Consider the following 16,273-nt stretch of genomic DNA (forward strand, 5'->3'; position numbering starts at 1 on the left):
CCATCTCGTAATCAGTGATTAAATGGCACTAAGAATTCGAATTTCTATCTAAATTTTTTCATGAGTAGTCCTTGGTAGGTCTATTTTCCCTAAATCGAACAAAAAGTTGGAAAAGTAACGGCTGGCGGCTTAGCCGTTTAGCCGTTTTTTTGCCTATTTTCAGGGCAAATTCATCATTAATTACGTAGGAATCAACTTTTTAAAACATATTTTTGGTTTAATTCGTGTTAAATGATATTAATAACCAATTTTTAAATTTCTAGTACCAACAGCTACCTGCTAGAACCGTTTGATAAGGTTTTTGAGTGAGAAAAAGTATTATGTGAAGATAGGTTTCGTGACTTTTTTGCTCTTAAGATAGCAATAAAATGGCAAAACAGCTGTGCCGCCAGCCGTTAGCCGTTTCTTTTCCAACTTTTTGTTCGATTTAGGGAAAATAGACCTCCCAAGGATTATTCATGCAAAATTTCTGATCGAAATTCGAATTCTAAGTGCCATTTAATCATTGATTACGAGATGGTTGCATTAAAATCCCCCCCCCCCCCTTAGTTTCATGTTGGTAATGTAAATTAATGAAAACTTTTCCCCTGTCAATTCAATACATCCACGTATTTATAAATTCTAATAACAATGGCGGGATGTTTATTTAATTTTAAAAGCAAAGCTTTTCTAAAATTGGTCGGTCCGTACGTCCGTCCGGATAGCTTTTTTCATTAATTTAGGCATGTTAAAATTGTCCCTACAATTTCAAACTTTGCAAGGTTATTTCTTTAGAAAGCGGGCAACTCTAAAGTCATTACAAGAATGTCCGTATGTCCATTTTAAACATGTTCATTTTTTTTTACTTTTTATCATCAAATTTTTATGTGATCTAATCATCCGATTGATCTGATTTTTGGTATGTTGATTCCTGGGACAACAAAGTAAAATGTTAAAAGCGAAGCAACTCTATAATCAAGTTCTAAAAATGTAAGTACGTCCATAAACATTATCCTGTATCCAGCAGTTTTTAACAAATTTACTTACAATTTTGCTCCGACCCGTATACATTTATATTCTGATTATTCAGTTCTGACACTATATAAGTGATAATGTCCGTTTGTCCTACCGTTTCGGTGCTTTGCTTTTTTGGATGTTGTCATCCTTGTTTAGTAACATTTTTTTATATTTTAGATATTTCTGGAAGTTCAATAATACCTCCAAATCTTATGATTTTGAGGTAAATATTTTAATGACTTTTATTGTTTGTTATTAAATCTACTGCAAAAAAGTAATGGGATGTTCTTTAACAATATATTAATAAAAGTAAATACACTTTAACTGCTTAAATCAACAAAAAAGAGTTTTAGTCCTTGAACCATCTCAGAAATTAAGTCTAAAATAAAAATAGCCTAAAACCATTTCACGACCTATGTGAAGCTTCCCTATAAAGAAGAACTGAATCCGTTTAGTAGTTATTGAAATATTAAGATTCAAAAAACCTTAGTACTTTATATAATAAGATAGCAGTTAAGGAAAAAGCAAACATATTTAAATGATATTTTTATGCATCTTGATTTTTAAAAAAATTCTATTTTTTTTAGGAGAAAGACATAACGACGGATAACAACACAAGCAGCATCAGATTTAAACCTAGGTATGCAATTTTTAGATAAATGTAAATAAATAGATAGGTAGATAGATGCAGATAGATGCAGATAGTTAGATTGACAGATAGATAAATAAATTTATAGAAAGATAGATACATTCTTACATATTAGACAGTCAGATCTATAGATAGACAGATGTATCTCCAGACAGATAAATATATAAAAAAAAGACAGAAAGAAAAAAGATAAATAAGATGGACAAATAAATTCAATCTTTTATATGGTTATAAAGATACAGGGTGTTTTTTTTCATAACACAAAAATATTACTTAATTTAACCCACTTGCTATTGACAGAAGTTAATAATCTATATCTTGATATTTTCATTGGGTTGGGGAGTTTTTTATAAGAAAAAAATACTTAGAGATTTTTAACAAATGATGCCTTAAAAACTGTTTTTTTCCAAAGTACCTATTTTTGGAAGATTTTTGGATCATGACAAATTTAAAGGGTGTGCAAAATGCATACATTTTTAAAATTTAAATTGCACAGCTTATCATCATAAACTCAGGTTTTTAGATATTAAAGAACTATTCCTGTGCTACGCATAGTTCAGGAGCTTCGTGGTAAAATGTCCCAACTGACTTAAAACTTTTCAACCTTTCTCACATTTTCCAACGTAGCTTCTATACTACAAAAAGCATAAGTATGAAACATATATTTCGAAAAACTAGAGTATATGACGATTCTAAGGGTATGCATAGCAATTGTCTACTATTAACTCAAGCTGCGCAATTTGAATTTTAAAAATGTATGCATTTTTGCACTCCCTTTAAATTTGTCATGATTCAAAAATCTTTCAAAAATAGGTACTTTGAAAAAACCGGTTTTTAAGGCATAATTTATTGAAAATCTCTAAGTATTTTTTTCTTAAACAAAACTCCCCAACCCAATGAAGAAATTAAGATATAGATCATTAACTTCTGTCAATGGCAAGTGGGTTAAATTCCGGTTTTTTCTATCTCATTTTCTGTGTGTGAAAGATAAAGAGCCCAAACTGCTTGACTTTTTAAGTATGGTTTATAACACATAACTGAGAGTTGGAATTTATTGAATATCTCAACACTGGCGGGCACAGGACAAACCTGGCAGGGTGATCCAGGTAAAGAGTAAATTTTTTTTTGACTTAAACAAAGCATTTTATCTTACTAAAATACTAAATTATCCTCTAGTAGTACATCCTTATATGAAATACAGGTGTTCAAGTCAATTTCAGGTTCCAGGTATGATCCGGCAGGTCCTGATCCTCCAGGTCTCCAGAAATCTTTAAAAGGCTCCTGTGACCGCAATTTTTTACTTAGAGACTTCAAATTTAAAACTTAAGCTTTTCTCACATGTCTGCATAATGTATTAAAATTTGACAAAGATCCGCCGCCGTTTTCCCGCCGACTGCGGCGGCTGGCAGCTGCCAAGTACAGCTGCGGCCGCTGAAATTTATGTTGGATATTTCTAATATAAAATTTACATAAAGATAAACATTTTCTGTGAAAAAATTGTTCTTCTAGCTTCAAAAATAAGAAAATTACAGCCGTTTGAAATTTTTAAGTGAAAGGACCTAAAAACAAAGGTTGTTAAATAAAAGGGTGAAGGAAGCGAAAATTGACTTAGACTTACTTTAGGTCGGAAATTCAGTACCAAACAGGGGACTTGCACAAAAATTGTTAGCCCTGTAGCTCTAAGGAACTGAGATAATAGGGGGGGGGGGGGGGCGTTGATCGCCTCCCCCCCCGGACCGATTAAAGTGCGGCAAGGGGCCCGACCGTAAGGGGTTATGTAATATTTTTGTCTTATTGAAAAAAAAAACACCCTGTAAATGTGGATATATAATATATGTAGTTAGATAGATGTAAATAGAAAGATAAACATATAGATATACTGACAGCTGGATTATTAAATATGTAGATAAAAAAAACAGATAGAAAGAAATATGATAAAATTGATAAATACATCAGCGAGGGAGGGGAAATTTGGGCAGGCTGTTTATCATATTAGTCCAGAAAGTTTTATGATAACGTTCTTTTGTTCTTTGGCTTAGCAGCTTTGGGAAGTGAAACTTTTGTTGAATTTTTATTGCTTTTTAATTAAATGTCCAAACGTTTATACCAATAATTGCAATCTACAGAAGTGGTAATTTTAGGAATCATCAAAGGGGATGTACATTGTACATTAATTTATCGGGCATTGTCTCATCCCTTTAGATCAACAGATGATTAAATATAATTTTTCTGTTCAAAGGAGTGATATGGATTATGGTGCGCTGGAATGTTGGGCTGAAAATAATATTGGCATGCAGAAACAGCCTTGCGTCTTCAGGTAGGATTCAGTCACGTCCAAGCTTTTAATTTAAGGGGGGTATAATGATGGATTTCAAAGGTTTGAGGGGGGTAATCTAACATATTTTTTAAAAATTTTGTTGTGGTTTAAATTAGGAGTTTTAGAAAATACAAAAACTTATTGTGTTAATTAAATTGTTTAAGTAAAGTTATCAAAATGTTTATTAAATATTTTGTTAAGTTCAAACTGCATGAAATTGTAAATATAATTTAATGCAGCAAATGGATTCAGTGACCCCATTCCCTTAAAAATATAACATGTTTTAGTCCCATTAATCATTCCTGCAGGTTCCGTTTAGCCCTTACTATACCTAACCTATCCTAAAATAAGCATCAAACATAAATAAATTCACCCTTGTCCCTTACCTATACAAAAGTACACTGATATAGTGATCCTGATGGGTTCAGTGGTTACATACACACAAACAAACATTATAACGTTATCATATATTTTAGTGTTGTACGTGGAGGTCCCCCCGCCGCCCCCAAAGAATGTGCCATTCTAAATGTTACATATTCAGGTAGGAAATCCATATGGACCATATAATCAAGTAACAGAATGTCTATCTGTTTTTCTGTTTGTACCGAAGGATATTACTTACCGCTGAACCGATATGGTTCTCCTTTAAAGTGAAGCTTCTTTTAGTTCCTGAAAAGGTTTGGAACTATTTTAGGGGAGGATACCACCACCCTATCAAGAGAAATTGCCCCTAGAAAACAATTCCCTAAAATAAAAAATTGGTTTATCGAATTTAATTGCCCCCCCCCCCCCTCAAGTGCCCCTAGAGGCCACTAGAGGGCGTAGCTGCTAGTAGAAGTAAAAACATTTAGCCATGTTAGAATCGTTCTATTAAATTCAAACTTGGTATTATGATTCCTAATACCGTTTGGTACCGGAGTTTCACCAGAATGTTAAATTATCCTTTCCTTTCAAACGTTTTTTTTGTTGCTGTAGAAAGAAGAAAATTACCAATTCATTTGAGTATTTAATGCTTACAAATGTACAAAAATAATATATAAAATCTGGAGCCAATCTTCACTATAGAATGTGTACCTAAGTTGTCTGAAGCTTAAGATCTTGGTAACCGCAGGACTGTTCTCTTCTAAATAGGATGTTTCTTATCTCCAGGATTTTTTTTTATTCTGCGGGAGGGAACCTACACCCTTCCAAGAGAAATCACCCCTGGAAAAAATTACCTACACCACCAAAAGAAAGGTGGTTTATCAAATATATGTGTTACATTTATCACTCACCTGTTTGTTAGAAGTCATTTATAGATATTGCCAGGCTGGATCTTTAAATCTGTAGCCGTTGCCGTTGCCACTGCTAGAGGTACTTCAACTAATCTAAGCGCGATCTTTAAATCAAATTGGACACACAGAAAACTGTCCCGAATTTGTATTAATTTTGAGGAACAAGACTCCAGTGACGTCATATTTTTCTTTCTCGAAAAAGGGAAGGGGGGAAGAAAATCTCTTCAAAAGAGATGGGGAAAACCCCCTTTTCTCCCATCTCTTTTTTTCTTCTCCCCTTCCCTTTTTTTTCTTTCCCCCTTCCCTTTTTCGGGAAAGAAAAATATGACGTAACTGGAGTCTTGTTCCTCAAAATTAATACAAATTCGGGACAGTTTTCTGTGTGTCATCAAATTGGCTACGCCTAGCCACAAAGACAGCTACTTTTGAACCTTATTGTTCTTGTATGTTTGGTATAAATATAAAATGTCTACATTCTCACAATAGATACAAGTATTCAAAAAATTGTGTAGAAGAATAGGATATACGTGGATATATTGACAGTGGAAAATTTGTCGTCAATTTAGGTTGCTAACATGGATATTATTTATTGTTTACTCCTTTAGATGGGTGTTTGGGTAAAAGAGGTTGATGGGACTCTTGTAGGAGGGAGTATTTATTATTTTAGTCAGCTTCAAGTTTGAATTTATTAGAGTACATGTTAATCTGGTGTAAGATCCAAGTAATAATAATAAATCTACGATTTCTATTCCGTTTTCTATTTGTTTATCAGATTTCTTGTCCTCATTCTTTTTTTTTTTGGCTGTATCTTGTAAATGCTGACTTGTTCTTTACAAAAAGAAACTAATTTCACAAATTGTAGGTTTACCAAAACTCAAGGGAATGGTTTATTACCTAGTTTGATACCATATAGGGGCAGGATTCTCCTTTGATTTCTAGTGATCATCTAGAGAACCCAAGGGCAGTATCAGGTTGTAATCAGATGCATAACACCCACTTCAGGATACATCCAACAGACAACCAACCACTTGATTGCATGATATTTGTATGAGGTCCTAACTGTGCATCGTAATGAGTTGTGTATATTATGGGCCAAGGCATTATCCCATCATCTCACTATTAGGGTCACATGCCAGACATGACAGCAGTTGGTACCATTCTTAACTTCTCTAGTATGTCACGCTAATGTCATGAGAAGTTTAAAGTATATCAATCAATCAACAGGTGTTCTGTATTAGAGGGAATTTGGAGGTGGCACAATCAAAGACTTAAATTTAAAAACAAATTAGTCTTTAACTATCCCAAGACCTATGTGAAGCTTCTTAAAATAGAGCACTCAATCATTTAGAGAAATCTTAACGGGCCAAAAAAATCATTACATTATATAAAACGAATCATGGAAAGTAAACGAAGTAGCGGGTTTCGTCGTATTTTCACAGTAGCTTATCTCCTATTTCTAGCCCCTGCGGGGCAATCATTAACATTTACCTAACATAAAATAATCTATCAAAAGCTACTGTGAAAATACGACGAAACCCGCTACTTCGTTTTCTTTCCATGATCCAATAAAATTTTTAACCAATTTACCTAATCTTAAATTCCCAATTTTTGGAAGTCTAGTTTTTATTATTTTCCTTGTCCCCTCTAGAAAAAAAAAATTAAATTATCTCCTGCTTCTAATTGCAAACATTAAGAAAGAATTTTTTTCAAGCGAAGCTTTCTATAATTAGGGTCGGTCCGTCCGTACGTCCGTCCGTAAGTCTGAGATGAATATCTTTTAGCATTATTTTAGGCATGTTAGAATTGTCCTATCGATTCCAAACTTTGCATTGTGATTTCTGTAGTAGTTAGGTACGATTTAGAAAGCGTATCAACTCTATAATCATTACCAGAATGTCCGTACGTTCACTTTAAACATGTTGATTTTTTTACTTTTTTAACATCTAATTTTTTGTGATCTAATTATCCGATTGTTCTGATTTTTGGTATACTGATATTATAAGCAAAGCAACTCTATAATCAAGTCCTAAAAATGTAAGTATGTCCATAAACATTTTCCTGTGTCAAGAAGTTTTTCAACAAATTTACTTACAATTTTGCTTTGACTCTTATTCTTTTATATTCTGATTTTTCAGTTTTAATGTCCGTTTGTCCTACCGTTTCAGTGCTATGCTTTTATGGATGTTGTCAATCTAGTTTTTATAAATGTTTGGTCTCTCACTCAAACGTCTTTTTTGACCAACGAACCTCTTTCTCATTTTAATCCTTGACAACACATTTTTTTAAGTGTCTGCTTTAGTCTGAATTACAATTCTTTCTGGGTTTTAAAAATTTTTACTTTACCTAACCTAAACGATGACAATATGCAGATATCTTTAAAAAGAAATACACATAATCTAATATCTGTCAAACTCTTATGTTGATTTTTATTTGATTTTAAATGTATAGATTTTATAGTATTACCAATCCAACGTTTCTTAAATTTACTAATTTTGAAATTTGAAGTATTAACACATTATTTCAGTTCAATGTGCCTTGATTATTATTGCTGTTCTACCTACGATCATAATTTGTATTTTGTCGGGTAGAGAGGGGACGTTGGGCTGTTTATTACACTAGTCCCGAAAGTTTTATAATAACATTTCTTTATCCGTTGGCTTAATAACTTTTGGGCCTTTCATTAAATTTTTTATTAGTTGTTTCATTAGGTTAATTGTCCAAACGTTTCAACCCCCAATTGTAATGTACAAAAGTGGTAATTTTGTGTATCATCATTAGGATTGTGCCTCAATTTATCGACAATTGTCTTATGCTTTGAGATCCCTGAATGTTAGAATAATGAATAATGATAGAAAATCTTAATTACATTGCAAAATCAAATTTGTCATACTCTTGAAAATGCACTTATAAACCGATGATAATTGGAGTAGCTCAATGGAAAATAAATTTATATTTCTTCTATGTAAATTAATTACATAAAATTTCGTGCTTTTTAAAGTATAAGATTAAGATTATAATAGTTATATATCGCATTGTAATACAAACAGCTTTCCGTGGATATAAAAAATATGACAAATATTAAGATTTAAACCAGTTTTGTTTAGCTTATAACACTGATATTAATTTTATGACTATTATTTTAATATTTGTGGAAACTTGTTCTAATCCAGCGGATATTCATCGGTTTCGAAGTCATTTTTAAAAAGAATTATTTCATAAAAGGAGTATAAAATCTTCAGCATATAAAAATCATTTTAGTAATTTTTTAAAGCAATGTAAAATAAAAAAAAAAATTAACTATGTTTCAAAACATTATAAATGCAATTTATTATTTGATGAAAGCTTAATTTGTTTCTGCAATTTATTTAGCATTCAATATATTCATTTTGCATTAATTAATATTAAATTTTACTTAAATATTTTTACAGTAAAATTTTGTAATAAACATATATAATTATATTTAACAAATAATACTAGGTAATAACAAATTAAGTCTGTCAGTACGTCTTTAATTCAAATAGTGACAGGAATTTTACTTGGAAAAATATGATTTACTCAGCTGTCATATGAGATAGAGCTTTCTTTTGAATAAAATTCTTACTTTTGAGGGTTTAAAGTATTAAAAGGACATCAAAATATAAAACTTATTACATGATATGGATTCAAAGGAATAAGACAATAGCAAAAAAATTGAAGTACATCTCAAATAATGGTACACAAACCTAATGTACTGACCAATCAAATTCAGAAAGAGTCCCAAAGTTATTATGCCAACGAATAAAAACGTTATTATAAAACTTTTGGTACTAGAGTGATTAAATCCACCTTAACTTAAGGACAATTAAAAGCAACCAAATGATAAGTTTGTCCAATTATTTTTAGTCTAGTATTGAAGTAATATGATTGAATTGTCCAAGCCTTGTATAAGCTCCCTATCAAAATTAACAATGGAATCCACACAACTATTTCAAGCATAAAATGATCACTAAATTTGGAACCCTTAAATTACCTTAACTACAATTTTGAATACTTAAAGGATCAATATAATTTTATTCAGATTATAATTTTGTCTGTTTTTAAATTCTAAAAAGTTTAAATGTTAAAAATTATAGAATTATTGCCCCAGATGGTCAATGAGATGAATTAATTAGTTTAAATCAAATATTTATTTTAAAAAAGTCCCATATATTCCAATCCCTAAATACTATAAAGAAAAGCTTTATCTGAAGACTTTTAATTTGATTAAAATAAAAATAAAACAAATCTTTTTTCAAACCCAAATGCGTGCATTGTACACTTGCTAACCAACAATGTTCCTATTGGTCAAATAAGAAATTAACCATCTAGACTTCCTATATATTATATGAAAGCACCAATCAAATTCCTGCCCTACCTTATTTTAACATTACTTAAACATTCCTATATTCCAACACACACAAGAGAAGAGATAGAATGGAGAAGTGCTGGTTTTGATGTTTGAGATCCTGTTGTTAAAATACAATTGTTTGCTTTGTTGGTATGGCTGTGTTTGTTTATGGCTTCATACACAGAAAATAAATGGTAGAATGCAATTGTGAGTAATTTTTTCTATCTAAATTTTTTTCAAATACAAGTTACTTCTAAAACTTTGGCAAATATGAAGTCTGATAACATTCATTGAAAAGGATTTTCTATAAAGTCCTTTAGGCAAGTTCAATGTTGAAACAAAATACCATCAATTTTGAGCTTCATGAGAGTCTAAAGTACTTTTTTATTGAAATATGAAGTTGATGGCTCATTTATTATTGTTATAATAGTTGCAATGTAAGTATCGACCCCCCAAAAACTCAGTAACTTCCTGGTTATCATTCTGTGACTTAATTCTCAATGGTTTGATATCATGTCCCTGTTTAAAATATTGGTGTACCAAACCTAAATAAATTGAACAAAGTAGCAACAGCAGAGTTAACTTAGATAAAGCTTATTTAGTTGGTATTGTATTTCATGTAATAATCAAAAATTTTGAAAGATCTTCTAAAGAAAAATTTTCCCCTAAATTTCAATCCTATAAACCTTCAAAGCAGTTTACACTTATAATTGTTATAATGAATATTTTTTCTTAATCAATTGTGTAATTTAAAAAGTCTCTATTATACCTCTTTCTACATGGGTTTATAGAATTGAAAATTGCCTTAATAAATACATCTAGCTTTAGGGATTGAGAATTTAATCTTTTTCAGTATTTATCTAAAATGATTGCAAGATATTAGCATCAAGTTTAAATACCATCATTGCAAAATATTATGCATTTATTAAGACTTTGAAAAATGTAGTATTTACTTTGCTCTGGCTGCAAACTAAAGGATTTGCCAAATAAACAAATAAATCTGCCTTCATAATAGTTACTATATATTTGTTAATTCATTAAACTAATAATGGATAAAAGCCATATGCTAATTGAATCATACTAGGACTGGTTACTTTAAATAATCACAGTTTTTAATAAAACATACAGTTAAAAAGTTAAAATCATATATCAACGCAAAAAAATAAAAGTCTTTTGAATGGAAAGTTCTTTCAAAAAAGTAATAAATCTCCCATGAGATTTTAAATTTGAGTTTGTTTTTGAAGTTGACAACTCTGTTAAAAACTACAAAGAAGAGTATTGAATGGATTTCATTTGGTCTGTCCAACCAGATTCAAGATATCCTTATTGGATTCCAGGATTTAAAGGAAGGTTTATGTATGCTTGGTGTGGTCAAATAAACAGTATAATTAAATTTTAAAATCTTTTTGACAGTTTTGTCTATCATGGAATTATATATTTCCTATGAATTTAATTACTGGTATAATTTTTTGTTAAATTTGTTGCTTCATAAAGAATTTGCAGTTTTGTATATTCATGTACATGTACTTAAGACAGTTGGGGATCTAAATTCTTTAAAAATAAAGCAGTTGGCTGTTCTTTAATGGAAAATAAGTAAAACAAATATTTTTAAAATGTTGTCAATTTAAACAATCAATTTAAATGAAATTCAAACTATACTGATTAATCTAACCAATTGGAGAATCTTTAGTTGGATATTAAACTTAAGTTGAAAAAGAATATTTTAAACCTAGCTTTCTATTTCCTAATTTATTTGCATGATTTTTGTAATCCAATTTATAGTTTTCAACAGAAACTTTATTTGTTTCATAATTGCCATTTAGTCAAGAGTACTTTTGAGATTCCATCAATCAGGAAATGTCACCAAATTTTTCTTGTAGTTTGATTTAAAGGTTAATAAATCAAGAACTTGTGCAATCAAATTGTTATCAATAATGAAATGACTTAAACTAGGATGATTACATGAACATTTGAATAAATATTCATTGTATCTTATTATGTATGCTCTGCATATAGTAAAATGAAAATTATTATATTGATTCTAGTTTTGTTAGCTCCAAGATACTAAAGACCTGGGTTCATAAAAATAATATTAAACTTTTCTTATTTTTGTTGGTATAAAATTGCCTGCAATAGGATATGATTAGGCATTATTTTTCAGCTCAGAATTGGTTCTAATCCAGTGGATATTAATCAGTTTAAATGCCATACAGGATGAGTATTGATAATATTCTAGGAAAATCTTTTGATTTGTATTGTCAATGTTTTACCTGCAAGAGGTTTGCAAGAGGTGGGTGTGGTTAGGTGAAAATCAAACCGGATAAAACAAATTAGATACTAGTACCTTTTACTTTTTACACCAAGGCTTTCAATCCTCTGTCAAGTACCTTACTGTTTATTTTTTCAATGAGCTAGACAAAAACCAATCTGTTGCAATAGATTCCAGAACACCACTTAGTATTGACTGTGAATTCTTTTTCAATCCCCAACTTTATCCAACATAACAAGAGAGGAAAGGATATTTGGATAAAGAAATTTTCAATAGACATTTGATTAACTTAGCAAAATCTTAGAAAGAGAAGAAAGGAGAGAAAGGGTGGATAAACCCCAGGAATATAAAGGGATAAGACAATTATTGTACATCTCAAATGAGGATACACAAAACTACCCCTTCTGTAGATTAAAATTAGTGGTTGAAATGTTTGGACAATCAACTTATTGAACCAAACAATCAAAATAGATAAAAATTCCCAAAGTTATTATGCCAATATATAAGAAAACGTTTTTTTTTTTTTAAATTTTTGGGACTATTGTGATTAACAGTCCAATGTCCCCTCTCTACCTGGGATTAACCTTATGTACAAATTTAATTTATTTCAAGATTTATATAAATTTAAATTCTGTAAGGATTTATTTTAATACAAATTTTAAGTTCTTTTCAAGATTTTCATTTCAGGTTTATTTAAAATAGTTTCAAAACATAATTTTTGAAGAATAAAATTGTGATTTTTTTGGCATAGCTACTACAGCTAGTTGTGTATGTTCTCTCACTTAATGATTGTTTTTTTTAAATAATAAATTTGAAACTGATTAATATTCGCTGGATGAGAAATGGTTTTCAGCCATACTAAAATATAATGTATAGCATCTTACAGCAGACAATTTTTCCATGATTATTAAAATGAAAATCATAAAATTTATTCCAGTTTTGTTTATAAGGGCCTTCAACTGGTTTATTCTTTTGAATTTTATTTTGATATCCGCGGATAATAATATGTTTATAAATTTGTTCCATAATTGCAAGTTTATGAATTTTTTTGACAGTTTTCTTTTGTTATAGGCTTCAATGTTAATTGTGATGACAAACGAGGTCTAAACTTCCATCTCTCCTGCAGGGAAGCACATACTGGTCAGCTGGTCATGGAGGCAATCTCTAAAAATGCTGAAGTAAGTGTATTCTTTTATAAAAAGTAGTAAGTTGTTATTTGTCTTATGCTAAAGATCTCGGAAAATGCTAGTCCGAATGGGTTAGGTATAATCATCTTAGAAATATTTTTTTCAATTTGGAAACTTTTAACCCCCCCCCCCCCCCCCCCATCCGCGAGATCCTTCGGTAGAGACATTAGATACATAGACATCATATTACTTTATCATAAGGATTATTTTCAAAAATAACTTCTTTTTTAAAATTTTAGTTCAGCCTAAATGAGCTGTCTCCTGGGACTGTGTACAATTGTTTAATAGCAGTAAGCAATACTGATGGGGAGAAGAGTAAAGCTTTTCCTCTGCATACTACAACTTTAAGGTTATATAGATAGATAGATAGATAGATAGATAGATAGATAGATAGATAGATAGATAGATAGATAGATAGATAGATAGATAGATAGATAGATAGATAGATAGATAGATAGATAGATAGATAGATAGATTGATTGATAGATAGATAGATAGATAGATAGATAGATAGATAGATAGATAGATAGATAGATAGATAGATAGATAGATAGATAGATAGATAGATAGATAGATAGATAGATAGATAGATAGATAGATAGATAGATAGATAGATAGATAGATAGATAGATAGATAGATAGATAGATAGGTAGGTAGGTAGATAGATAGATAGATAGATAGATAGATAGATAGATAGATAGATAGATAGATAGATAGATAGATAGATAGATAGATAAATAGATAGATAGATAGATAGATAGATAGATAGATAGATAGATAGATAGATAGATAGATAGATAGATAGATAGATAGATAGATAGATAGATAGATAGATAGATAGATAGATAGATAGATAGATAGATAGATAGATAGATAGATAGATAGATAGATAGATAGATAGATAGATAGATAGATAGATAGATAGATAGATAGATAGATAGATAGATAGATAGATAGATAGATAATGATAAAGAAACAAATAAAACACAATCAGCCAACTGAAATAAATAATTATCCTATAATTTCAGAGAGCCAGAAAAGCAGATAGCCGAGACGCGGATACGCGGGGAGGCCACGGGCAACCATCACCACCACTCCAGCAGCACCTTCCCCATCATGATTCCAGTCATCATTGGCAGTGTGGCCACGGTCATGGTCATTGTGGTCACGGTCACACTCTCTCTAGTCTGCAAGAACAAAAGAAGGTCAGTATGGCTTCGAAACCGATTAATGTCCGTTGGATTAGCAGCGGTTCTTAGCTAGACGGCAAATTTATGTATTGCATCGTATTGCAGACATTTTCCACGAATGATAAAAAATGATTTATTAGCCAATGCCATCGGCCCCTCGGGGATAACAAAACTGGTTTAAATCTCATATTTTCTTATTTTTATATCCGCGGAAAGCTGTTTATAATACGATATGATAAATACCATAATATTCTTTAAAGTAACTGGATGTTTGTCTATCTTTTTTTGAAAGCGAAGCTTTTCTGTAATTAGGGTCAGTCCGTCCGTCCGTTTGTCACAGACAGTTAGATCTTTTCGTTAATCTTAACAGGTTAGAATTATCCTATCGATTCCAAACTTTGCATGCTGATTCCTGTAGTAGTTAGGTATAATTTAGAAGGAGTAGCAACTCTCTAATTGTTACTAGAATGTCTGTACGTTCATTTTTAACATGTTGATTTTTAACCTTTTTAACTAATTTTTATGTGATAAAAATATCTGATTGTTCTGATTTTTGGAATATAACAACAAAATATAATATTATGAGCGAAGCATCTCTATAATCAAGTCCTAAAAATGTAAGTATGCCTTTAAACAATATTCTGTATTTTTCAACAAATTTACTCACAATCTTCAACTTTTATCAATTTATATTGTGATTATTCAGTTATGACACTCTACTAGTGTTAATGTCCGTTTGTCTTACCGTTTCAGAGCTTCGCTTTAAAGGATGATGTCATCCTTGTTTCATCTCTGCGACACTTTAATTAATTCATAGTAAGTTGGTCTGAATTAGCAGCATCCAAACTTTTCAACCAATAATTTGGATTTGCATAAAAGATGATTTTGTTTATCATCATATTTTGCGTTTTAAGTAACAAACTGTTTTTAAGCCTTCAAAAGGGTGTATGGCAGATTTACCACTAGCAAAATACAGTGATAATACTGTCATAAACAAAGTGATTTACTGTCATAAACACAGTGATTTACTGTCATAAACACAGTGATTTACTGTCATAAACACAGTGATTTACTGTCATAAACACAGTGATTTACTGTCATAAACACAGTGATTTACTAAACACAGTGATTTACTAAACACAGTGATTTACTGTCATATACACAGTGATTTACTGTCATAAACACAGTGATTTACTGTCACAAACACAGTGATTTACTGTCATAAACACAGTGATTTACTGTCATAAACACAGTGATTTACTGTCATAAACACAGTGATTTACTGTCATAAACACAGTGATTTACTGTCATAAACATAGTGATTTACTGTCACAAACACAGTGATTTACTGTCATAAACACAGTGATTTACTTTCATAAACACAGTGATTTACTGTCATAAACACAGTGATTTACTGTCATAAACACAGTGATTTACTGTCATAAACACAGTGATTTACTTTCATAAACACAGTGGTTTACTGTCATAAACACAGTGATTTACTGTCAAAAACACAGTTTTACTGTCAAATTCACACCTGCGTTTTTAGGGGGATATGACAAAATTACAGTTAATGCACTGGCATATTCACAGTTTTGCTGTCAATTATACACCTACATATTGACAAATATACATCTATTAAATTTATTTCTACCTTTTTATCCATAATATTTAATACATCTATTACATATAGAAAAATATATATATAAATAAATCCACTTTAAAATTGTAGCATAATATTTATATATTACATAATTTTGCCTAAATTATGTAAAGTTAATAATTTCTTACATCATAATGAATTCAAAGGTTGCAAAATGGCACCTTTAATCTTGAAGTTAAACAAGGATGATGTTATTCGTGAAAAATGCAGCGCTTTTGTATCCTTATAATAAAATAACAGGATGTCTGTCTGTTTGTTTGTCTGTATGTTTGTACCGAAGGATCTCGCTAACCGCTGAACCGATCAGATTCTTCTTAACAGGGTAGCTTCTCATAGTTCCCGGTAAGGTTTATAACTATTT

The 16,273-nt window shown here is 30.7% G+C and overlaps 1 protein-coding gene across 1 annotated transcript in view; it reads left to right on the forward strand.

Moving 5' to 3' along the window:
* LOC145332344 (nephrin-like) overlaps positions 1-16,273 on the forward strand; it is a 255,389-nt gene that overhangs the window by 214,784 nt on the left and 24,332 nt on the right. The window contains exons 20-26 of the mRNA XM_080177334.1: positions 1,174-1,219; positions 1,584-1,636; positions 3,885-3,962; positions 4,439-4,503; positions 12,943-13,049; positions 13,298-13,407; positions 14,088-14,264. Of these exons, the coding sequence (XP_080033460.1) occupies positions 1,174-1,219; positions 1,584-1,636; positions 3,885-3,962; positions 4,439-4,503; positions 12,943-13,049; positions 13,298-13,407; positions 14,088-14,264 (636 nt within the window). The remainder of the gene's footprint in view (positions 1-1,173; positions 1,220-1,583; positions 1,637-3,884; positions 3,963-4,438; positions 4,504-12,942; positions 13,050-13,297; positions 13,408-14,087; positions 14,265-16,273) is intronic.

This window comes from Acartia tonsa, chromosome 11, assembly GCF_053477335.1.
Source record: "Acartia tonsa isolate MP-2025a chromosome 11, ASM5347733v1, whole genome shotgun sequence".
Taxonomy (NCBI): Eukaryota; Metazoa; Arthropoda; class Copepoda; order Calanoida; family Acartiidae; genus Acartia; species Acartia tonsa.